This window comes from Idiotropiscis lumnitzeri, chromosome 1 (genome assembly GCF_059441095.1).
Source record: "Idiotropiscis lumnitzeri isolate Australia: NSW breed Sydney's pygmy pipehorse chromosome 1, RoL_Ilum_1.0, whole genome shotgun sequence".
Taxonomy (NCBI): domain Eukaryota; kingdom Metazoa; phylum Chordata; class Actinopteri; order Syngnathiformes; family Syngnathidae; genus Idiotropiscis; species Idiotropiscis lumnitzeri.
The window spans coordinates 44,059,264-44,085,060 of NC_142391.1; the positions used below are offsets into that span (position 1 = coordinate 44,059,264).

At 41.6% G+C, this 25,797-nt stretch overlaps 2 protein-coding genes across 2 annotated transcripts; both read left to right on the plus strand.

Annotated features, from left to right (window-relative positions):
• Positions 1-1,562: 1,562 nt before the first annotated feature.
• Positions 1,563-11,001, plus strand: adora2aa (adenosine A2a receptor a). Its single transcript, XM_088302216.1, has 3 exons — positions 1,563-1,801; positions 3,793-4,480; positions 9,572-11,001. The coding sequence occupies exons 2-3, from the start codon at positions 4,143-4,145 to the stop codon at positions 10,542-10,544; spliced, it is 1,311 nt and encodes a 436-aa protein (XP_088158342.1). The 5' UTR covers positions 1,563-1,801; positions 3,793-4,142; the 3' UTR covers positions 10,545-11,001.
• On the plus strand, positions 9,669-25,135 carry c8h22orf15 (chromosome 8 C22orf15 homolog). The gene is made up of 6 exons (XM_088302243.1): positions 9,669-9,734; positions 23,749-23,845; positions 23,993-24,079; positions 24,402-24,524; positions 24,842-24,916; positions 24,997-25,135. Exons 1-6 carry the CDS (start codon positions 9,714-9,716, stop codon positions 25,104-25,106), a joined length of 513 nt encoding a protein of 170 aa, XP_088158369.1. The 5' UTR covers positions 9,669-9,713; the 3' UTR covers positions 25,107-25,135.
• Positions 25,136-25,797: the final 662 nt, after the last annotated feature.

The following is a 25,797-nucleotide window of genomic DNA, read 5'->3' on the forward strand; positions in this document are numbered from 1 at the left end:
TGTGTGTGTGTGTGCGTGTGCAATTATTTAGTGTCCTCCCTGGAGATGCTTGCAGTATGTTTAAAGGGGAAGTCAAGTTAATAATTGCCTTCACAATAATACTGTATGTAGGCCCCACTGGTCAAAACATGGTATTCTGATTAAAATTCTGTACGTTATGTTAAACCGCAAAACCCACCCATTTTTATCCAGATTGGGGTGGCCGTTTTGCCACTTGTTGTCTGCTGAAAATGGCAACACAGTGCCTAAAGGCTCAGGTAATGACCAATCACAGCTCACTTGTTTGCTGGCTTAAGTCATGTGACGTTCACAAGCATTTGGCAAAATCTCAGCAGTTACATCATCACTAAATAGCATTAAATACCCGTTCTTTTACCATCCATGTGTGCCAATGCCCTTTGCCTTCACCATGTTTTAGGTGGTATGTTATTGATCATGTTGAACTGTTCATTTCCTTTACTATACACTTCTATTCCCATGGGATCTTAATTGAGCCTTTTTTGCCCTTCAATCTGAGTCCAGAACATTGGAGGCTTTTAAAGCAACGGGTAATCTGTCGTCTCTTTACCAAAGTTGTACTTTTTTAATTTTAAGTCTAGTTCTTTTTTATTTCATCCTGGAGTTTTATTCTTTAAATTCAGTTAGTTTTAATTAGTTTTCAGGGCTGCTTTGTTTTTTTTTTGTTTTTTTCAAAAAACACTTAGTTTGAGTACTTGTTTTCACTTAGTGTTTTACTTTTGTGCAAGATTTTTTTTTTTTTTAGAAAAGGCCATAAGTATTGTCTAATGAAAATAAAACAAATATTGCTTAGAACATTTTAATAATACACAGTAGTTTTAAAAGTCCACAGACTTTGAATCACAGTAAGTGCAGTGCATACCACTTCTAAAGTTAGATCCATGCACTTTGAATAAAGCTAGCATGCCTTGTTTGCCACTGCAGTTCCCAACTTCTAAAGTGGATTTGTGGCTTGAACTAATGTTGAGAAGTATTAAACCAAGTGTACAGTGTAATGGGAAACACTTTTTACCGAGCGTTGCTTTTCATGAGATAAACGTCAAGAGCAGGTGAGTCATTCAAACCAAAGCCACACGCAAACTCGTCTCCTAGGGCCGATGTCATTTGATGGCTCTTTTTTTATTGGCTGCTGCGTGATGACGTCGCTTGACAAACATGAAGCGAACTGCAACTCCCTGATAACTGTTCGACCTCTTCCACTTCCGGCAAATGGTCACGCCACTAATATCGAAATAAATTGATGTATGTATGATGTATTCATGTATTAAATTGATCTCCAATGACATTTTCGCTGCAGCTATAGTTAGTTTTGTAAAAAAAAAAAAGCTCAGTTTTAGTTTTTCTAACTCAATTTCATTTTCATTTCATTAACAAAAAAATATTTTCAATTTTAGTTTATTTCGTTAGTTTTCTTTAAAATAACGTGTAGTTCAGCGTTGCTGAAGCATTGCCATCTTAAGATAAAATTGTGTGTCAAGAATAAAATGACATTTATTATGGTTTAGCATGTCTGCATGACTGGTTGCCCGTGTCAGGTGTCACACGAATATGTAATCAAGAGATAGGCCCACATCTGTCCACAGAGCAGGCTTTTAGCTGCTCCTTCACTGAACTGCAAAAAGCCACACACTGCACGTAGAGAGGGTGTGCCGCTTCTGTTTGAGCAATAAAAAAAAACGGTATATTGATCTCTGATATTCACACTGTGAGCAGGGAAACTCAGATTAACCAGACGCTGCTATACCGCATCTCAATGATTGCTGTTGAACAAGAGAGAAATCAGGTATGTTGCTTTTATTGTTAAAAGTCTGTGTTAAGGCAAACCAATCAAGGCAAAGACTAAATATGTGGCACCTACTTTCGTCAGTGAGCTCAAACTTAAATTTTGGTGTCACTTTGATGGACACCGAAATCCATGTTATTGATCCAAATACTCCGCAGTCTGTTCATTTAATCTGTTGGTTAAATATACATCACACGACAATATACTGATAAAATTTATATCCAACAAACACAACGGAACATTGGATATTTGCAGTTTTAATAACACCAACAAAGAGTTATTGTACTAATTTCACAAAACGTGCTACAGGGTTGTTTTTATGGCTGGATGTGAATGTGTACCTAATGGATTGTCCAATCAATGTACAGTAGTTGTCTAATTTAATTCGATATGATTTCATTCTAAGGTCAATTATATATCTATTTTGTCACAAGGATGTGTATGTCATAAAGTACTAAGTACATCTCGTGCTTTATGCACAAATTTACAGTCACAAAAGCCCAAGATCGTAAAAATAGCATTTATTGCATTAAAATAAAAGCAAACAAACAAAATAAATTATTTACTTTTTCCGTGGTTTCCACTACAAATACCATTGCCTTTGTGGGTGGGACACAAATAAGGCTAAAGTTTAAAGTTTGATCAAAACCTGTTACGTCATGTTAATAATGGTAACCAGTCTGAACATTTTCTAGAAATTCCCAATATTGTACATTCACAGCCAGTGTTTCTTACGTTATATTGCTATTAGTGCTGCCAAGCGCTTAAAACTTTTTTTTTAAACTAATTAATTGCTACATTTTTCAGAATTTATCACATTTTTCAACAAATATTTTCTACAAAGCTTGTATAGATATTTACTTGAGTAAAATATTGGAATTAATGTGGGGGGAAAAAATACTAATATTTTGATTCATAGATTGACTCTATTAGCTTTCCTTGAATCTTGAATACAAATTCTTTCGTCTAAAATACAACTATTGAATGATCCGCCAAAGACGAACAACATATTTTTGAAAATGGGTTTGCAAATTATTTGGGACTTTCCTCTAAGTTTGGCTGCAAAGTGAGCAGAGGTCAACTGCAAACAGAGATAATTGCGTTAACATTTTGTAATGCTTTATAAAATTTCAATTAATCTCCAAAGTTAACATTTTAACTTTGACAGCCCTAATTGCTGTACATGCCTAATTCAGTCAGCGTAAAGATACTGCTTTCCTTCATAAAAAGCAATTGTTCACATTAATTTTGAAGCTGAGCATGTTTCAAAGAGGTTGAGAGATATGGAGAACAAAAAAAAAACAACACAATGAAAGTGCACTGGTCTCAATGTTGTCAACTCCATTAGCATTTATGGCCTTAAAGGCAGGAGTGGTGAACCACAATGACTGGCAGCTTGCTTTTGTTCCCTTCCACTTCCTATGGTAGACATCTGCTGCTTGTGACATCTCTACGTTCGGGTTACTGAAGTAACTTTTGCATGTCATGGACATATGGGCCGGGGCAAAAAAAATATACAGGCTGCACTAGGGTAGAAGACGCAATTTTCTATGTTGAAAAAAAATGTATTGTGTGAAAAATGTGAATGTACATGAACAGATTGTTAAAACAGTGCCTTTTAACATGGCAACAACTTTGCTCATTAAAACAGAATAGACCCTAGAGAAAAAAAAAAAAATCAAGATTTATTTAGCATATTTTCTGAACTATAGAGCGCCCCTACTGGGGGAAAAAAAAATACACCGAAAATCTGCACTGTTGTATTAGCCACATGGTTCAAAATCTAGGAAAAAAGTAGCGGTGTATATATATATATATATATATATATGTGTATGCGCTGTATACAGTATATTTCTTCAAGTATTAGTATATAATTTTGAAATACCATTACCAACTTATTTTGGACTCCTCTTCACACTGCTTATGTAATGCAAGCTTGTCTTGCACACTTCCTTCATTGTAAAACCGTTTCCTCTTTGTCTACTCTGCAGCAACTGAGTGTTCCATTGGCGTGCTCTGCCCGTAACATCTCACCCCCTCAAGAGATTCATGGGAAAAATACTCAGAGGGGAAGGACCTGCGGAGATACGGATAGCAGAGGAGCGTTTAGTGGGAGAGGATGCAAGTGATGTTGTACCGTCTTTAGTGACTAGGACTTCATCTGCTGTTGTGTTGAGCTTCTTATCAGCAGTTTGAGCTGATCAGGCAGGAATGAGTCCTGGCGTTGGATGCCGAAGGTCGGAAGTAAAGACGCTGAGCTCAGTGGTTGCCAGGCTGTAACTATGGTAGTTGAGGTGAGGCCTCCACCCTCCTCAACGGTAAAAGATCCTCATTTCTCATCATGCTGGAAAATCCTGCCGTCTCTGCCCCTTACATTGTGGTGGAGCTGCTGATTGCCATCTTCTCCGTGTTGGGCAATGTGCTGGTCTGCTGGGCCGTGTTCCTCAACAGCAACCTGCAGAGCAACACCAACTTCTTTGTGGTTTCGCTGGCTGTGGCCGACATTGCCGTGGGGGTCCTGGCCATTCCCTTCGCCATTGTTATCAGCATCGGCTTCTGCTCCAACTTTTACGGGTGTCTCTTCATCGCCTGCTTTGTGCTCATTCTCACCCAGAGCTCCATCTTCAGCCTGCTGGCCATCGCTATGGACCGCTACATTGCAATCAAGCTACCTCTCAGGTCAGTTTGGGCTCATCTCTTTGAATTACGGTAATATTTAAGAAAGTAGAATAAAAATAGACATTCCCAAAACAATGCGGATTTATTTTAATAACTTAAATCGAGCGTTGACAAATATTAGGATTGGGATTTAACCTGGTTCAGTTTTGTTAGTCACTCTAATGGTCAAAGTCAAATTGATAAAGATATTTTACTGATTGTCAAGCACAAATGTGATTTCTGACTAAGGGAATTTTTTTTCACATTTGTTGTAATAAAAGGCTGGTTTTCCATTTATACGTACAATCACTTTATTTACTATTCTTTTTTTTTTACAAAAGTAAATTGTAAATATCATTGGTAACAAAAACTGTTATATTTTAGGATTTAACAAAGAGAATGTACAAACTGGTGTATAACTATTACAAAATCATAACGTAATATTTTTGGTAATTTCCAGTGCTGTTGATTTGCCAGTGGCAACATAACCCCCCGGGTGGTGGTCTAATAGTACATTTATTTACCACTGTCGGGAGTATTGGCAATAAAAGATATGGTGTTGTACATTTAAGATTCCAAGTTTGAGAATTGGAAATTTTGGAAAATCAAGACACCATGACTAAAATATATGCTATAATCAAATCTTATAGTTAAAAAAGAAAGTTAAAATCTTGTTCACTGCAAGAATGATCAAAAATCAATGAATGGACAAAAAAAAAATACATGAAAAAAACATTTTAAAAAAGAACTGCTACAGTGAAAGAATGTGGAGTTGAGCCCAACTAACCAACTAACAAAAAAAGGAAAGAAAAGGAAAAACTGCTATATAAACGTTTTTTTAAAAGATAAAAACTAGTGAAACTGAATTAAATTACAAGAAAGAAAAATAAACTTGTAAATATTAAAAGAACAGACAAGAGGGAATATTACCACATACTATTAGAAATAACACACATGAAACGTGGAGAATATTAAATTATATAATAAACAACTCAGAAAAAATTAACTATCCTGAATATATTACAGAAGATAAAAAATATTGTTATTGATAAAATAGCAGATATAACTAACAAATTCAATAATTATTTTATTGAAGTTGGTAGTAAACCATCCAAAAAAATTCCTGATCCAATAAATAAATATGAACTAAATAAATGTGTGGAGAATAATTCCCATACTATGTTCTGTAGTGCTGTAAATGATAGAAACATAAAATATTTTAAAAACAATTAAAATGAAAAAATCCACTGTTTTAACATTGATATGATTTTAATTAAAAAAAAATGTAGAACATATAGTGCAACCATTCACATACATTTGTAACCTGTCTTTTAAAATTAGTCTCTTCCCATCGAAAATGAAAACAGCAAAAATTATTCCGAAAGTGAAGATAAACATCTACTCACAAACTACAGGCCAATATCACTACTGCCACAATGCTAAAAAAATACAGAAAACACATTTTCAAGCAGATTCGCCAACTTTATTGAAAAGCACAATCTTTTAAGTAAGAATCAATATGGTTTCAGACAAAAAAGATCCACCTTGAGTGCAGTGATGGAATTTGTGGAAGACATAGCTACTAGTATAGATAAAAAAGAATTTACTCTTGGGATTTTCATTGACTTGAAAAAAATCTTTTGACACCATAGATCATAATATGTTAATGGGAAAATTACAGAAATATGGGAAAAGTGGTTTGGCATATAAATGGATCAAAAGTTACCTAGATGATAGAGATCAGTATGTGCAATTAAACAACGTAAAATCGAACGTGTTGAAGATAACTTACGGGGTTCCCCAAGGGTCTCTGCTTATTCCCAAATTGTTTATACTATAGCTCAATGATATCTACTGTTGCTATCAAGAACTTAAAAAAAATCACATTTGCTGATGCTACATTATATTGCTCTGGAGAAAATCTTGAGCAGCTTCTGATTACTGTGGAAAATGAATTAAATTTGTTAAACATGTGGTTTGATGCAAATAAATTTTCTTTGAATTTGACTAACACCAAGTTCATAATCTTTGTCACCTGTCAAATTAAACACCAGGTCAAGATTATCGTTGACTCTATTGAAATAGAAAGAGTAAGTGAAATAATATTTCTTGGCGTTGCTTTGGATGCAAAATTATGTTGGAAATCACAAATAGAAAATGTTAAAAGTAAAATATCAAAAACTATAAGGTATCCTTATAACACCAAGGACCTCCTAAAAAGGAATCATTATACACATATTGGTCATTATTAATGTCATACCTGACCTATTGCGTGGGGATATGGGGAAATAAAACATAAACGAGCCTATCTATAAACCTAAAAAAAGAGCTCTCCAAATTATCAACCATTCAAGTTATGTAGAAGCAACCAATCCTTTATTTATCAAATCAAACACTCTTGAATTTCACGACTTTGTCGAACAGCTCAAATAATGTCCAACGCATACAATAACCGTTCTGCCACCGTATTCAGAAACTGTTTGAAATTAAAGAGGGTTGCTGTTATAACCGAAGGGGCTCAAGTGACTTTAGAAAATGAAAAATAAGAACTACCATGAAGCAAATGTGTGTCTCTTTGAAATGTGTCAATCTATGGAATAATTATGCAAATGAATTGAGATGGTGTGAATCATTTGTGGTGTTCAAAAGAAGATTAAAAATATATTGTTACAAAATATATAAATCAAGTATAAATATGAATAACATATACATGCACATTTAGTTGTCATGTGGTACAGAAGTATATTTTCTATTATGTCATAATTCTTCATATATAAAAAAATCAACCAGTGTAATAATTTGATATGTGAGCTAAGGGGTAGGACGAGTATTATACTTCTTCCAGCTCCCTATGTACATTTAAACCAAATTGATCTATGATTTACTGTCTCTTTCTTTCTTCCAATTTTTGGATTTATCTTGTCATGTGTTTCAATGTCCAATCAATCAATTCATATAATAAATCTTACGTAATAAAGGACAGCGTGAATACTTCTTCACTTAACTTGATCCCAGTTGATGGCAATGTTGGAATTAGTCTGGAGCAACACGAACACCAGTCGAGATGAGACATTTGAACCTCAAAGTCACAGTTGAGTGTGTCCAGAAATGCCCCCCCATGAGACCGTGTCTCCCTGGAGCAATCAAATGCATTTGGCTGTAATTGCTTCCGCAGACTATATCAAACATTCATCTCTACACTTGTCAGACATGTGAAGGTATTGTTGACACGCATGTCATCTGTGATCTTTGTCCTATTGTGACTTCTGAGACCACATTGTGTTTCCTGTTTCCGGGGGCACAAGCAGACACTTTTCACACAACTGATATACAATTGACAGCTTCTCTGCATTTAGCTTTTCTTACGAGAGGAGGGCCGTTGTTGTTGCAAGCATTGACATTTGCACTTTAACATCTGCTGAATGTGATCGTAACAAACCGACCATTTCAGCTGCTCTCCCACACTGTGCGGCATGCACCCTGAAAATAGACTTAGAAGTATTTACAGGCCTGTTTGTTTATCCCTTTTTCCCTTCTTCAAGTCCAGGAAGAGACCTTGTTGTTATTCGTACCAAACTTAGACATTCTGAATTACAGCGCTGTCCTCCCTCCATGAGATCCGATCAGCGTTGCAACCAGAGCCTGGCAGTGCATTTGTTACCTGCGCCTTGAGTTGTGGCCTACTCCACCTCATAATACCACCATTGTCACGTTGCAATTATAGAAATCACTATTAATATAATGCACAAAGGCAACATGAAAGCATGCAACTGTGCCACCAACATTCTCTGGAGGAGTTCAGAATCAATATTTAACATGACAAAACTGATTATTAAATGTATTTATGTGATCAGATTGTGAAAGAAGCGTTTTGCTTGACTCGTTTGGCTTGCTCTGGCCAGCCTATCAGAGGATGGATAAAGGCTGATGTCATCAAGGGACAGCTCACTTAAAATTTGATTGGTTAAAGTTGCTCAGAATGTTTACGTTACATTGTTACAAAATTACATCTTAAGAGGCTCCAAATACATGTGCTGGAAGATGTGTACATCTCAGCAAGCCTCGTTAATTTTTCTATAATACCATCCATTTATTTTTATTTAAATTATACATTTTTTCAATGTATTTTTATAATACTATATTTGTTTTATTTAGAGTCCTTCAACTCAGCATAAATCTGTGAAATTGATTCAGTTAAAATATATGAATATAGTTTAAATATGGCAATTTATGGATTCACCAAGATTCATTAAATTAAAATCAATGAAATTGCTTCCCGTTAATTAGCTTTACATAAATATTTCAGTACATCTATACTCCATATTTCAAGTAGCTCATAGTAATCCAACCTGTTTGTCAACAGCATTTTAAATTGAGGACAAGAAGGACTTTCCCAGCATGCTTAGCTGCATATGCAAAGCATTGTAGCCTTCTGCAGTTTTGGTTAGAGCTAATTACATGTCATTAATGTTTGTTCTTGTGTGTGTGTTCTCCTGTAGTATAATTGGAGTTGTGTGTGTTTTACTTACTTGTCCTTCATTTTGTTACAAAGTAAGTTGATATTTGGTTCAATGATTTCCCTAATGTTTACCAAATCCTTATTAATTAACTTATGTAATAAGCGCCATCTTTATTCCAGCGTCTCTTCAGACCTACTTTCATGACTAGTCTTTGCAGTCATGTCATAGATATGTACATGTGTTGCACCACTGGTCCAGGTCAAATGAAAAAAAATGGATGAGGTTTTGAAATACATTGCTTATAAGTGTCTAAAAGACAAAAACTTGATGCATGTCAATTAAATAGCCTAATGTGCTTGAATCTCTTTCAAATTTATTTGATTTGAGGGATTCATATTGTATACATGTGCTTAAGAAATATAAACACATTGGATTGATTACTGCTGAATAAACAAATCTCATTGGTTATTTAAAACACATTGGCTTCATTGGTTATATTACCAAAGTGTCCATCTTAAGTGTTTCCTTCACATTTGACTGGAAAGTTTATAGCACTTCAAGTTTATTGGCATGTTTGTTATATATTCTTGCATTTTATTCATGCAGATGTTGTCTGATATGATGTCGCTTATCAAGTTGTCTCCCTTTCAAGATATAACAGTCTGGTGACGGGCCAGCGGGCACAATGTATCATCGCCGTCTGCTGGGTTCTCTCCATCATCATTGGTCTCACCCCCATGATGGGCTGGCACAAGTTGTCTGAGAAGGAAACCGGCGACTGCCCACCGGGTTTGATGACTTGCCTCTTCGAGGAGGTGGTGGTTATGGATTATATGGTGTACTTTAACTTTTTTGCCTGTGTGTTGATACCTCTGCTGCTGATGCTGGCCATCTACCTGTGTATCTTTATGGCAGCCCGTCACCAGCTCAAGCTCATTGAGGTCAAAGCGGTTCACAGTGAAAAGTCTCGCTCCACTCTTCAGAAAGAGGTCCAAGCGGCCAAGTCTCTGGCCATCATAGTGGGCCTGTTTGCCGTCTGCTGGCTGCCCTTACACATCATCAACTGCTTCACGCTTTTCTGCCCCGAGTGTCAGCGTCCGCCGCTCTTCATCATGTATGTGGCCATTATCCTGTCGCACGGCAACTCGGTGGTCAACCCGTTCATCTACGCATACCGGATCCGGGAGTTCCGGCAAACCTTCCGGAAAATAATCCACATCCACATCCTGGGCCGACAGGAACTGCCGGAGAGAAGCGGCAGTGAGCGCAACTCGCTTCACAGCAGCTTCACCGACTCCGTCAGGCTCAGGGCGAACGGCCTCGGCTTTGACCTTTGTGCCGAGCAAGGTGGCAGCAGTTCGGAAAGCAACGCTCGCGTTTCCCCTGTCGGGGGCGGTCTGTTGGCGGTGTCCCAAACACCTCTGTCACTTGTAATGCTTAATAGTCCCAAAATGGATCTCATCAGACTGACTCAAATACCCATCTGTCATCAGCGCCAGTATTTGGCGGCATCAGAGGGTGTGGAGGAAAATGAAGCACAGAAGCAAAATGTCACCCGGCTGCAACCACAGTTTAACAGGCGGAACAGGGAAAGCAGCCTGAGTGAGCTGACTAAAATGTCTTGACACACTCAGCAGGCATCAACACTCTACTGGTCAAATGTCTTTTGATATCCTTGGCAAGCCTGAGGCTATATGCTGTGGAATTCTTGAACCCAGTTATTTCCCACGAATGCGTTGTCATCATCATCATCATCAAGGGCTATCGCGGGAAATTACCAGTTTTACTTCATTGGTCCAAAAATAATTTATTTTCGATTAAACATGTATCCTTGTTCAATTTACTCATGGCAGACATATGTGAGGCACAACAATTAAATGCTCTTCCACTATTTGACAAAACGTACAATACATAATATAATTAAACTGTTTATCCAGATTTTGTCAGATTTTTGCTTGGTGGTGTGCAGTGAGAGTTTTTCTAATGTGATAAAAGTGTTTCGGCTCAATAAAATAGGTACAGATAATGGATGGATGGAAGGTCTGGAAACATTGTTCTAAATAAAGCATAGGTCAAACTAAAGGTTTGGAGTCCGATCTGACTTGGCGATCATTTTTTGCGGCTCACAAAAGCAATTCAAGTTTGTCTTCCTCTCGCCTTTATTTTTTTCAAAAACGGGTTGAATTAATATGCTGCTTAGGTGCATTCACTCCTCTTTGTTTTTCCTCACCCTTAATGGCTCTCAGGGGATTACCCAAACTATGATGGAACCTGCAACCAAAATGTATTTGACAATCCTGCATTAAGCCGTTTGTTATGGCAGATTAAACACTTTTGTGAACTGCATAAAAAAGAATGCACGTGTAAATGGCATGGAAATGACGAATGTAGTATGTCAGTCAAAAAAAAAATCACATCAAAAACATGAGTGTGAATGTGGATGTTTTCCGTCTATCTGTGCCGTGGAATTGACTGGCGACCATTCCAGGGTGGTCAAGGCCTCTCACCCAAGGTCAACTCGGAAAAGTTAAAGTGCACTTGCAACCCCAATGAGGTTAAAGCACTACAAAAAATGGATGGAGTAACATGGTTGAAGTGCCTATATGTAACAGGGATGCCACAAGGGATTTGAGGAACTGTGTGAAAAAACACTTGGGTTCCCACCACTTCAATGCTACAAATTGAAAATGCATTTTTCTTGGGCCCTGTCACTCATGGGCCCTTTTCTAGCCCTTACAGTGCTCAAAGTTAGTCTTGCAGTGTTATATCAGGGTGAAAACGGCAGTATTTGTTTCAATAAAACATGTCTTAAATGTTTTCCTTTCCTTTTCGTCACGTATCCTTCATGGAGCAAAGTGTGGAAACAGATGTCAGTTTGTGTCCTGACTGAGCAATGCTCAAGTGCCTTATAAAGAAGAGCTTTACTCTTCTCCTGCTGACTTCTGCGTGACTTCTGATTGAACACTGTGTATTTCTGGACTTTTGATTGTGTGGAATGTCCTGTTTAACAGAGTATGCATAGGGTTTTTAGCCTCTCTAAAATGTATCCCTCACCCCAAAATTCAGGAGCAAAAGACATTTTCTGACCTCAATCCATTCTGTTCTTGCACTATTTTCATGTCATGTTCATTTGCACGATACCTTTCGGTTGTTTTGAAAGCAAAAACACAATATGATAAATGCTCTGATATTAAGAGATTGTATTTGGATTTGGGGAAATGATCATTTGCAGAATTTGGCTCAGTTCTTTTTGAGGGGAATCTTATGGTAAAAAGATTTTGTGTTTTTAAATTCAGACGTTCTCAATTGTCTAATATGGGCCTCTCAAACTATTCTGGCCTGCTGTAGTCACATTGCTCGTAAATGATTTAATCTAATCTTTGGGCAAGTGACCCAATGTTATATTTATACTTCTGTTAAATAAAAGTTCACAAAATATTTCCCAAGTTATGATTCTGGGTGTAGGAGTATCTCATTGGCTCAGTAGTGCAATCCCCATTCCAATAAAAATTATATCCTGTGTAAAACGTAAATAAAAACGGAATACATCCATCCATCGTTACTTAAGCAACCAAACCTTGACCCAGAGAGTCTCAACAACAATAGGCCGGTTTCAAATCTTCCGTTTATTGCAAAAATTCTTGAAAAAGTCATAGCGCAACAACTTAATGAATATATGACTGCTAATAATCAATTTGAACCTTTCCAATCGGGTTTTAGAGCCGACCACTCTACTGAGACGGCCCTTGCTAAAGTTACTAATGATCTTCTCATAGCTATGGACGCCGACACCTCATCAATATTACTCTTACTCGATCTTAGTGCCGCTTTTGATACCGTTGATCATAACATATTATTAAAACGCCTTGAAACGTGTGTTGGCATTTCAGGTTCAGCGCTTTCTTGGTTTAATTCGTATCTGTCGGAGAGGACGCACCGTGTAATTCATGGCAATGCGACTTCGGATCTTTGTAAGATCACATGTGGAGTTCCGCAGGGATCGGTACTTGGACCTCTATTGTTTAGCATCTACATGCTACCGCTTGGTGATATTATACGGAAATATAACATTAGTTTTCACTGTTATGCTGATGATACGCAGTTATACATGCCGTTGGATATAACGAATCCGCGCGACTGCTATAAATTAGAGGCATGCCTTGCCGAAATTAAACAATGGATGTCTTTAACTCAGATAAAACCGAGATGCTCATCATTGGACCAGCGCGTCATCTGTGCCTTTTCAAAGACACCACTCTGAGTATCGATAAATGTAATATTACCCAAAAGGATTCAACAAAAAATCTCGGTGTTATATTTGACGCAACTATGTCATTTCAAATGCACATTAAAAATATTACTGGAACTGCGTTTTTTCATCGGCGTAACATTGCTAAAATTCGCCCAATTCTATCAACGTGTGACGCGGAAATCTTAATCCATGCGTTTGTTACGTCTCGCCTTGACTATTGTAACGCTTTGCTCTCGGGTCTCCCCATGTCTAGTATTAAAAGTCTGCAGTTAGTTCAAAATGCAGCAGCTAGACTCTTAACTAAGACGAGAATGTTTGATCATATTACCCCGATATTAGCCAATTTGCATTGGCTTCCGGTCCACTTGAGATGTGATTTTAAAGTTCTGTTACTTACTTTTAAAATATTGCACGGCTTAGCACCTTCCTATCTTGTTGACCTCGTGGTACCATATGTTCCGTCCCGAAACCTTCGCTCACAAAATGCTGGTCTTTTAGTGATCCCGCGAGCCAAAAAGAAGTCTGCAGGTTCTAGAGCGTTCTCTATTCGGGCACCAATGCTTTGGAATGCACTACCCTCAGATATTAGAGGTGCCACCTCAGTAGAAATGTTCAAAACACTATTAAAGATGCATTTATACTCTTGTGCATTTAGCTGAAATATTTGTTGGCCTGTTCACTGCCGCTTTTTTTTTCTCTTTTCTTTTCTTTTCTGCCCCCTTTTCCCCCGGCTAGGGGATAAGGTGACGGTGACCCACTAGGAAGTTTAAGGCATTGACCAACTGGGCATGCACCTGTTCCAGTGATGTCGTCTTCCTGCAGCGCGACATTTGATAAATTTATTTATATACTTTAGCATCTAATTTAATTATTTGTTGGCCTGTTTACTGCCGCGTCTTCTCTTTTCTGCCCCCTCCTTCCCCTGCTTGGGAATTAGGTGATGGGGACATGCTTTGAAGATTACGGCACTGACGAACCGGGGAGGGACCTGCTCTGCCGAAGTCGTCTTCATGCAGCGCCTCTTCTGATTTCCTTATATTCCAGCACTTCGTTGAACTACTTGTTGGCCTGTTTACTATTTCTGTTCTTTCTTTTCTGTTCCCAATTCCCCGACTTGGGAATAAGGTTATGGTGATTCACTTGGAAGTGGCTGTTCTGAATTTACACCAACTGACCGGTACAAGATCGAAGGCTCATCCTCGGATATGCTGCCATGGATATTACGGCCCTGGATGAGGACCCACTCCACTGAAGTCATCTTCCTGCAGCACTTCATTCAATTAACTCTCACATTATCTCATCTATTATTGCATAGCATCATTGTATGTGTCAAATGTTGCCCAGTTGGCATCCATTGCAGCCTGGTCATCCTGGAAGGGGGATTCCCCCATCTGTGGTCCCTTCTCAAGGTTTCTCACTTTTCCCCTATTGAGGTTTTTTGAGTTTTTCCTTGCCCTCCTGGGGGTTAAGATCGGGGATGTCGATTGTGGTTATGTAAAGCCCTTTGAGACTGTCTGTGATTAAGGGCTATACAAATAAAATTGACTTGACTTGACTTGACATCTGAGCCGCTTCTCCTTACGAGGTTCGCAGGTAAGCTGGAGCCTATCCCAGCTCTCTTCGGGCAGTAGGCGGTGTACACCCTGAACTGGTTGCCAGCCAATCGTAGGGCACACATAGACAAACAACCATCCGCGTTCACACTCATACCTAGAGGCAATTTAGAGTGTCCAATCAACCTTTCATGCATGTTTTTGGAATGTGGGAGGAAAACCCACGCAGGTGCGCGGAGAACATGCAAACTCCTTAAAAGGCTAGAACCGAACCCTGCTCCTCTGAACTGTGAGGAATATAATCCTTTTCAAACTAGATTCAATTGAATAACGGATGAATGTTATTGTTGTTTTCAAATATTCTGTCATTTAAAATGTTAGGCCTGCAACACGTTCCAAAAAAGCTCTTGCAGGGACAACAAAAGACTGGGGAAGTTTAGTAACGCTCTTCAAACACCTGTTTAGTACATTCATCAGGTGAAGAGATTCATTGGAAGCAGGTGAGTGTCATGATTGGGTATAAAAGCAGCAGGCTCAGTTATTCACAAGCAAGGAAGGGGCAAGGTGATTGGCGCACCTAGATGATGGGGGGCGGGAGCACTGACCCTCCGCAAGTATAATTGACGTCCCAGATGTCACATACACTAAATTGAGTTTGACACCCCTGTTGTACATCAAACAAGAATGGGAAAGAGTTCTACCACCAAAGCTTCAACAATTAGTGTTCCAAAACGCCTATTGTGTGTTTTAAAAGGAAAGGTGATTTAACATAGTGGTAAACATGCCTTCACAACGTTTTTGATGTGTTGCAGGCATCAAATATAAAATGAGTGCATATTTGCAAACCCCCCACCCCTCCCAAAAAACAAAACATTAATAGTATCAGTTTCAATATTAAATATTTTTCTTTGTGGTGTAATAAACTGTATATAGGATTTGCAAATCATTGTACTGTATTCTGTTTTTATTTAGATTTTACGCAATGCCCGAACTTCAGTAAGATTGCGGTTTGTGGTTGGGCTCATTTCTCATAATAGATTTGGAACGGTGGAGAAAGATCTGGTTTGCTCATCCCGGGAAAAGCATATTTAATCAGTCCGACTATCTTTGGAGTGCTTCATTTTCCCAGCGTTACTTTCAGTTCGGGTTAGAGGAGTCAGGACCTACTTCTGTTTGAAATGTGCCCCGGGGGGATGAAGTACAATTTTGAACATTTGCTAAAGAGACTACCAGGGTCCTCGCCCTCGGTTTCTATTCGGAGGGGTTGCTCATATGAGTGAAATATATGTTATGTTGCAACAGTCAAAAATAAAGACAGCGTTTCTGCCTGTTGCTATGTTCACCATTTAGAACTATTGGAGCGACTTTGTAAATAGTTCAAGGGTTCTGTGTTTTCCTCTTTTCTGTGGAGGCTGTGAAGGCAGCATGGGAGTGAACGTTATGTTGTTGTCGTTGTGTTTGGTTTTTGGTCTGATCGGCGTGGTTGCGGCCAACAGCAGCCGTTTTTGGCTTAATAATAAAAGTGTTCGCTGATGGACAAATTGGCCTGACTTATTATACAACGTTACACTGGTGTCAGAAGTGATAACGAAAGTATGGCAACGAGTAAAGGAAGTTACGGCGGCCGCCCGCGAGTCAAGGAGGAGGTGGTGGACGATTCTTACGATGGCGCATGCGGCCGTGATATGAAGCCCGAAAGTGTATCGGAGCATGTTGACCACCTGAGGCGGGCCGCAAGGAAGCTGGCGTTCGATGCTGGTTTCGGCTCATTGAACGCTGGGGGAGGAGCAAGCGCGAACGACGTTGACGGCCGCCATTGTCGTCATCAGCCTGTCAAGACTCCAAAATACTCCGGTAGGGCAGACTGGGAGGCTTTCCATGCCCAATTTGAACTTTTGGCACGGGCTGCTGGCTGGACTGAGAAGGATAAAGCACTGCAGCTGGCCATGTGTCTTACGGAGGAAGCTTTGTCCTGCTTGTTATTGCTCAGCCCAGCCGAAAGAGATGACTATGGCGCTTTGCAGTCGCCACGCAGTGGTGCTCGTTCCCGACGGGGCCCTCCAGTTTGTTGGGTGTGTGGCCAGCCTGGGCACATTAGCGTGCGGCGCCCCAAGAAGGCAGATGGTCAGGGAAACGGGCCGGGGTCTGTGTAGAGTGGACGCCGCAGACCCCTGCACCTGTGTCCCAACACGCGTTGTTTTCTGGAGATGGAACCCAACCACAAAGATGGGGGAGAGGGGCTCCATTTTCCCCAGAAGCAGGTAATACTGCAGAGTCTGTGAGGGTGGTTGGCTGGACCCATGCGGGGGATTTCTGTCATGTCCCCATTTCGCTTGGGGGGTCTCCTTGTGAAGCCCTTGTCGACACCGGCTCCACTGCAACACTTTTGAGGCCTGATGTATTCCCAGCCGGGGCACGATCGGAATCTACGTCAGTCAAGCTTCGAACAGTGACTGGCGAGCTCACCCCTATGCTTGGAAGGGGGGTGGTGACTATCCAAGTGGGTGGACTATGCATGAACTTTCGGGTGTAGGTTGCCGCGGTACACGACCCCTGCATCATAGGACTGGACTTTCTACGAACAGCCCAGTGCGTGCTTGACCTGGGGAGGAACACGTTGGCTTTTCCAAGAGGCCCCACAGTTGAAATGGTGCGCCCTACACAGCCTGAAAAGTCATTCCTTCCGACGTCGAGCGCAGCCATTGCACAGCAGGAGTCTGATCCCACCCATGAACCGCTGGCTCCTATGACTTCTCCACCCACATCAGATGCCCACATTGATGAGCATTCCTCTTCCCCGGCCCCGTGGTCCATGACAGGTGGAGTGGACAGATTGACGGCAGTGCGCGAAGTGTGGAAGCGCAACAGTGATGGTTTAGAACCCAAGCAACAGGAGGAGCTGTGGCAACTGTTGCGGGACTTTAAGGACATTTTTGCGCTGACAGAAGAGGAGGTGGGCCGAACAGACTTGGTGCAGCACGAAATTGACACGGGGGATGCACGACCTATCAAAGCACGCCCCCGCCGCCTTCCCCTTGCACATCAGGCAGATGCTGACAGTGCAATTGATGAGATGCTGAAAGCTGGCATCATTGAGCCATCTGACAGCCCTTGGGCCTCAGGGGTTGTCATGGTCAAAAAAAAAAAAGACAGTGAAGAAAAGGTTCTGTGTGGACTATAGACCCTTAAACAGCGTGACCAAGAAAGACTCCTATCCACTGCCCCGCATTGATGAGACTCTGGATCTGGTGTCTGGATCGTCCTGGTTCTCCTCATTAGACCTGCGCAGTGGATATTGGCAGGTGCCCCTCAGCCCGGAAGCCAGGCCAAAGACTGCTTTCTGTACTGGCAGGGGGTTGTGGCATTTTCGAGTTCTCTGTTTCGGCCTGTGTAATGCACCTGCTACCTTCGAGCGGCTTATGGACAAGGTGCTGGCTGGCATCCCCCGACAGGAATGTTTGGTCTATTTGGATGACATCCTGCTCCATGGGAACTCTTTCCATGCAGCCTTGGAGGCCCTGCGCCAGCTCTTACAAAGAATTTCAACTGCGGGTCTGAAGCTTCACCCTGACAAGTGCTGCTTCATGAGAAGAGAGCTTGAGTTCCTGGGACACAAAGTTGGAGGGGAAGGCATTAGCACTTTGGAGTAGAAAGTGCGAGCCGTGAGGGACTGGCCTACTCCCAGCAACCCGCGTGAACTGAAGAGCTTCCTTGGGCTGGCATCCTATTATGAGGCGATTCGTGCGGGGTTTCTCATGTCTAGCTGCACCGCTTTTCCTCCTGCAGCGGAAGGACACTGATTTTGACTGGACTCCTGAGTGCAGACAGGCCTTCAGCTCGCTAAAGAAGGTGCTGACAGAGGCACCCATTCTCGTCCCCCCAGACGCCAACCTGCCGTTTGTCCTGGACACTGATGCCAGCAATGTCGGAATTGGGGCGGTTTTGAGTCAAGTGGGGGCAGACGGGGAGAGAGTAGTGGCATACTTCAGCAAAACCTTGAATAAGGCTGAACGGCGTTATTGTGTCATACGAAGGGAACTGCTGGCAATTGTGAGAGCCATTAGCCATTTTCGATATTATCTGTCCGGTTTACCCTTCACTGTACGCACTGACCATGCGGCACTCCAGTGGCTATTGTTTTTTAAGGAGCCTGAAGGACAGATTGCACGCTGGCTTGAAGAACTGGCACCATATGTCTTCCAAGTTGAGCACAGGGCTGGAAGTCACCATGCCAACGCTGACGCTATGTCTCGACGCCCTTGTGCTCTTGCTGGCTGCCGCTTCTGCGAGAAGAGAGAGACCAGAGAGAAGGAACTTTGTGGTGATGAGCAAAGTCCCGCGCATGATCATGTCGACCCCGTATGTAGGGGGGTGCAGGTTGTGGGGGCACCTGAATGGAGGAAGCAGCAGCAACAGGATGTTGACCTCCGACCTGTATTGCAGTGGGTTGAGTCGGGTCAAAACCCTAAGTGGGAGGAGGTCACTGGACACTCGCCTGCCACTAAAGGACTGTATTCAGAGATTGGGACTCTTCAGGTCAAGGATGGGGTGCTCCAGAGAGCTTGGAAGGAGCCTGCTACTGGGGAGGATAGATGGCAGGTGGTCGTCCCCAGGGCTCTGAGAGAGGCTGTGTTGAAAGCTTCTCATGGGCCTGCAGGGGCAGGACACTTTGGTGTGTCGAAAACACTTCGCAGACTCCGACAAAGTTTCTATTGGGGTCAACTAAGGCGAGATGTTGAGGACTTTTGTCGCCGTTGTGACCTCTGCACAGCGGTCCACCAGGCCGGTCTCGTGCCCACCTCCAACAGCTAGCAGTGGGCGCTCCTATGGAGAGGATTGCGGTGGACATAATGGGCCCATTTCCACGGACTGACAAAGGCAACCGTTATGTCTTAGCTGCTATGGACTATTTTACGAAATGACCATAAGCATATGCCATCCCCGACCAAGAAGCAGAGACTGTTGCAGACGCGCTGGTTGAAGGCATGTTTACAAGGTTTGGGGCAGCTGAGGTCATTCACAGCGACCAAGGGAGAAACTTTGAGTCGGCTGTGTTCACTGCAATGTGTGAGCGACTGGGCATGAGGAAAATGCGCACAACACCTCTGCATCCTCAAAGTGATGGGCTCATTGAGCGCTTTAACAGGACCTTGGCAAAACAACTCGCAATTCTCACAGCGGAGCACCAACGAGATTGGGACAGGCATCTCCCTCTGGTTTTGTGGGCCTACAGGTCCGCTGTACAGGATTCCACTTCATGTACACCTGCCCTGCTCATGCTGGGGCATGAGCTACAGACACCGGTGGAAATGGCTTTTGGCAGACCCCCTGATACACCAGCCGTGCCACCAGGACCGGAGTATGCCAGGAGACTTCAAGACAGGTTGGAGTCAGCACATGTCTTTGCTCGCGACCATTTACAGAAGCAGGTGTAAGGCAGAAAAGGAACTATGACATGAAGGCCAGAGGGACGGATTTTAAGGCTGGAGACCTGGTTTAGGTATACAGCCCAAAAAGGAAAAAGGGCAGGTGTCCTAAATTGGACAGGCACTGGGTGGGGCCGTGTGGCGTGCTGGAAAGGATAGGAGAGGTGGTGTACAGGGTGCAGCTTGCCACCTGGTGGCAGACGGGTAGCCCTCCACAGAGACAGACTGGCCCCATATAGAGGTGATGCCGTTCCACAACAGCAGTCTGGGTCGCGGACACACTCACAGTGGGTTTCGAATCCCACCCCTCCAAGACGGCGGATTGTACCTCCACTCTCACCCCCACAGGCGGCTACAGTTGAGGACTCATCGCCTGATGCTACACTGGCTGTTCCGAGCAGACATGCCTCGGGGCGGCCTCAACGACAGAGGAGACCACCGGGTCACCTCAGTGACTTTGTTGAATGACGCCCTCGGGACGAGGTTCTTGATAAAGGGGAGGGCAGTGTAGCGACTTTGTAAATAGTTCAAGGGTTCTGTGTTTTCCTCTTTTCTGTGGAGGCTGTGAAGGCAGCAAGGGAGTGAACGTTATGTTGTCGTTGTGTTTGGTTTTTGGTCTGATCGGCGTGGTTGCAGCCAACAGCAGCCGTTTTTGGCTTAATAATAAAAGTGTTCGCTGATGAACAAATTGGCCTGACTTATTATACAACGTTACACTATTATACAGTATATTAGACAAATTCTTCCGTTTTGGGTTCAAGTTCAGTAAATATGAATAATGAACGTGCTGTAAAACGCAAAATAATTACATTTCACACTGGCTGCACTCTTCGCATTTTAAGAAATCATTCTCTTCAATATAAAAGTTTTGACACTGTGCAACCTTTCCCAAATTTATGATATTAATGTGTTATTTACGATGAGGCTCACGCCATGAAATAGTGTGCATACTGCACATATTGCGACTGCAGCGACTGCAGCCGCGCCCGAGCTTCCATTGCATCTCCCTGCTGAGTTCAACTATTCATTGTCAAAAAAGGGAAACACCAAGCAAGACTTCCCCTCTCATCTTGCAACACTGACACCTGCTGGCGGATTTTACAAATAGCACCTAATCTGATATTTAATCAAATATTATCAAATCGATCCATCCGAGCCAATTATCCAATCAATCTAAATTAGATTAATTTATTAAATGAGATCAATAAAATTAAGCGTTAGTGTTTTTTTTCTATTAATTTATCCAATTTCAATACTGCTTGAACACATACGGCCTTCAAGTAATTAAAAAGACACTCGGACGGTCTTAACCTTGGCACTTATATAATAGGTTTGCGTGTAAAAATTACTTCAACATCAGCGCGAGAGTGATTGGGTGGCAATTTCAGATCAAGACCTCATCGTACACCAGGACTGTCTTCAGGTACGGTGCGCGTTGCGGAGCAGCATGTGCTTTAGTCGGGCCAGTTCGGCAGATGGAATGGAATGTATCATTGATCCCTTCTGGGGTGGACTTGTTGGCTGTCGCTTGTCCTGCTGCATGATCCAAGAGCGCTTAAGTTTGAGGGCACAAACTGATGGCCGGACGTTCTCCTTCAGAATCTGCTGCTAAACAGCAGAATAAATTTTTCTGACATTCATAGCAAGTTGTCCTGGTCCTGAGGAAGCTAAGCAGCCCCAGACCATCACACTGCCACCATCATGCTTTACTGTTGGCATTGTGTTCTTTTTAATCCAATGCCGTGTCATTTTTATTTTATTTAATGGGCAGCACACCCTCCAAAAAAGTTACAATTCTGACTCAACAGCGTACACAATATTTCTCCAGAAGTCTTGAGGATCGTCGCGATTTTTTTTTCCGGAAATGTGATATGAAGCTTTGTGTCCTTTTGTGACGGCAGTAGTTTTTGCTTGTGAAGCCTCCCATGGAAGCCATTTTTTTTGGTTCTTTCTTTCTTGTCGTTGAGTGGTGAACACTGACCTTAATTGAGGTCAGCGAGGCCTGCAGTTCTTTGGATGCTTTTCTAGGTTGTTTTGTGACCTCCTGGATGAGTTGTCGACCACTCCAGGGAAACTTTGCCACAAGTCCCAGATTTCTCCATTTGTGAATAATGGCTCTGACAGTGGTTTGCTGGAGCCCCACAGCCTTGAAAATGGCTTTGAACCTTTTCCAGACTGATTGATTTCAATCACTTTTTATGGAATTTCTTTGGATTGTGGCGAGGTGCATTTGTTGTTAAAATTTTGCAGCCTACTTCACTTTGTCTATTTATAAGTGATTTCTCACAAAGATGGTGGTTGGGTCTAGCTTGTGAAGTTGAACTCAATTCCTTCATGATATCTTAGGTGATTCAATACATATTTCGATATTTGATTTGGTTCAATTTGATGCTCTCACATCTACTTCAAAATCTATTTCTATATACTGATATACTTTCTATATACTCCCCCCATACACACACACACACACACACACACACAAACGCAAAATTCTGGTTTTCAAAAAATAAAAACATATATGAATACACTCTGGCTCTTAAGAAAACAGAACAAAATTAACATTTATAACTGAACTATATGACCTTCCGAATTAAAGGATACGAGAAAGCGCAACTTGCCAAGACTAGCAAGAACTCCTATACTCAATTCAATACTCCACAGGCAAAGTGAGGTGCCTTATAACTTTCACATACAACAATGTAGGTGTGGAAAACAATTTATGAGCTGTACATGTATAAAAGAATGTGGCTCATAACACAAGATGAATCTGACCCTAGCATGCACTCGGTCAAGTGGCACACTGGTCTGATAACCAGCTGGTGAGGTTTGTTGCAAAGGCGTGCCAGAGATAGTCGGAACCTGCGAACTCAGAGGACTGTTCACCGACTCGTGAGGCTGCATGCTCATTCTCCCAGTCGTTGACACTCAAAAGCAAATTGTGCTGAACACCGGAGCACTGCTGAGTAACTTAAACCACACTAGGAACTCTCCTCTCCTTGTGGTGCAAGAAGCAACTCTTTCAGCCACTTTGGGACCAGACCAACGTGTGATGCAACTGAGCAACTCAAGAAACTGATCACAATCAGAATTTGGGGAGTTGGAGCAGATAATCTCCCAGTCATTTTTAACAGACTTCATGCACTGTCTTTTAAGTTCAATGACATTACTTCAAATGATCAGCTCATCTCCTCGGCCCCAAACAAGGAAACTCGTCACTATGAATTTGGACCCATGAATCTCAATGTGTAAGAGTCAGATTTGTTAACTCCATTCAACTTTTTTTGTTCAGAATTCTGTGGCAGGCCATAATATATGACTCTTTTTAGAGTCCAGAGTGCCTTTCTGCCTGTGTGTAGAAAATCCATGGAGACCGACTACAGTGGTCCCCCCTTTTCACACTTTTAACAAGATCTGGATTTTACAGGATGCAATGGGGTGTGGGTGTGTGTGTGTGTGTGTGTGTGTGTGCGCCATGTCTTCATCTCATTCATACAGTGTCTCCCTGCAAGCTGAGTCTTTGTCTTGAGCACAAAACCGATTTAACAACCTCCATTGTTGACCTCTGCATGTTGGTTACACGCTGCTCTCTTTGGCAAAGCACATGCGGCTGGAATCTGATGAGAACTCAAGGGAACGACAGAGGAAAACAAGCTTTGTATCGGAAGGAGAAATGTTTGTCACCGTCCTGTTTGGAGGTTTGAAATATTCACATTGTCTATATAGTATTTTGTAATGGTCACTCACTTCTTGTATGTAGTTAAGTGAATGAGTCAAATAATGCTTTGAACATGATTTCATATCATTCTGTCTGTGTCAATTATAATAATTAAATTTCTTGATAGAAAGCAGAATGGAAATGTTTAACATCAACTGCAAACTGATACACTTCATCCACAATTTAAAGGAGCGTTGCGGCGTGGCCTTGGAAGGTATTCACGAATACTCTTGTCACTTGTGTGACTTATTTTTTCTTTTTGCAGCTCAAGTCCAGTCGTCGTTTGTAAACTGTGTGTCCATTTTGGGCTTAGCAATGAGTTAAATGCTACATATATCCTTTAGAGTGTTTGGCAAGGATAGAGAAGAGAAGGAGCATTTATGCAAGGAGTTTCTTCTGTTTTAGCACTTCTCATATTTAACTTTGTGCAATGTGTTTTAGCTTCTGAAATTAGCAAAAAACATTTTACATGTCATAGTTTCCTCCAACGATGATGAGTAGAATGTGTCTGAACAAGATATTGTTGTTTCCTACAGACTGCGTGGACCTAATGAACCGTAACGGGACAGTAGTGAACTTAGAAAACAAGCAACTCAGTGTGGATCTGGCCAGCAGCTTGCTGGCAGAGCGACAGCGCTATGTCCTCCTGCAAGTTTGTCGTGAGTCCTCCTCTTCCTCTTTGAAGACAGACAAAATCAGAATATCAGAATCAGGGACCATATGTGTCCACTTAAGTTCAGCTAGATGTCACACACCGAAAAAGCAGTGACATCAAGTGTTTTTGCTTGGAACTGTTGAGAATATTTTGCCTTGCATGTATAAGTGCTGCCATGAAATAAATTAAATATAAGAAATATCTGTGCGGCTACAATCATTAAGACATTGTTAAATTGATCCCTCTCTATCACCAAGTCTTTTTTGGGGGGATATCACAACACACTGACACAATTAACATGTACATGTATTTTCTCTTTAGGAAATGAAAACAATGGAGGCCAAAAGTATATTTCCCTCTTATACAATGTCAGCAAGAGTCATCCAGAATTCAAAGGTGATTTAACCTAAAAATATATCAAAAATTAAATTAAAACTCAAGTTGTCATACAGGAATTGTAATTGATGAATCTGCAGAGCTTCTGAGGAAAGTGTGCAACCCTGGCCAAGAGCGAGACAAGAAAGTCACCTCCACGCGGAGAGGACACGTACGCAGGAGGGGTCCTGCCAGCAAGAGCTGGAGCTAAAACGACTGTCAGCAATGAGCACGGCCAACTTTCATTCATTCATCATCCATCCGTCCTTTCATCCATCCATTTCCAACCGCTTATCCTACTCAGGGTCATTTGGGCTCAACTTGACTGACAGGAGGCAAGGTACACACTGTTGGATTGCCATTCAAGCGCAGAGCACATACAAATAACCGTTCACCCTCACATTCACACCTGAGCTCGTGTTGCAACTCACGGCTGAGTTCAGCTATTTATTGTCAAAAAAAAAAAAAAAAACACCTAACAAGAACAACTTCACCGATCATATTGCAAGACTTTTACGGTTTACGCACAATATGCTTAATTGAAGACAAGGAATATGCACAACATTGTATTGGCATAATAATAAACAACACAAGAGCGGTTCAAGTACGTAGTTCAGCTTCATTTGAATGAGTTACACATTAATGACATCAACCATTTTCTAAACTACTTCCCCTCGTTAGGGTCACGAGTGGGCTCGAAACCATCCCAGCTGACTTTGGGCAAGAGGCTAATTAATAATAAGAGGCTATAGTTTTGGCTGGTCCTGCAACTCCAATCTTCACAAATTGCGTTGACGGCAGCGAATAACTTTTGGTAATATTCAAAACCTCTGCTTTAACTACAGAAGTGAGTTTTTCCCTAACATTTAAAATGGCTTACCTTAACAGAAATTCCAGGTCGC

Bases quoted from the DNA above. Each gene is read 5' to 3' on its own strand.
- c8h22orf15 (XM_088302243.1), top strand. From the start codon at position 9,714: ATGACTTGCCTCTTCGAGGAG. The intron at 9,735-23,748 runs GTGGTGGTTATG...TCTTTGGCAAAG, and splicing joins TGACTTGCCTCTTCGAGGAG to CACATGCGGCTGGAATCTGA. The intron at 24,080-24,401 runs GTATTCACGAAT...TGTTTCCTACAG, and splicing joins TTGCGGCGTGGCCTTGGAAG to ACTGCGTGGACCTAATGAAC.
- adora2aa (XM_088302216.1), top strand. From the start codon at position 4,143: ATGCTGGAAAATCCTGCCGTCTCTGCCCCTTACATTGTGGTGGAGCTG. The intron at 4,481-9,571 runs GTCAGTTTGGGC...CTCCCTTTCAAG, and splicing joins GCAATCAAGCTACCTCTCAG to ATATAACAGTCTGGTGACGG.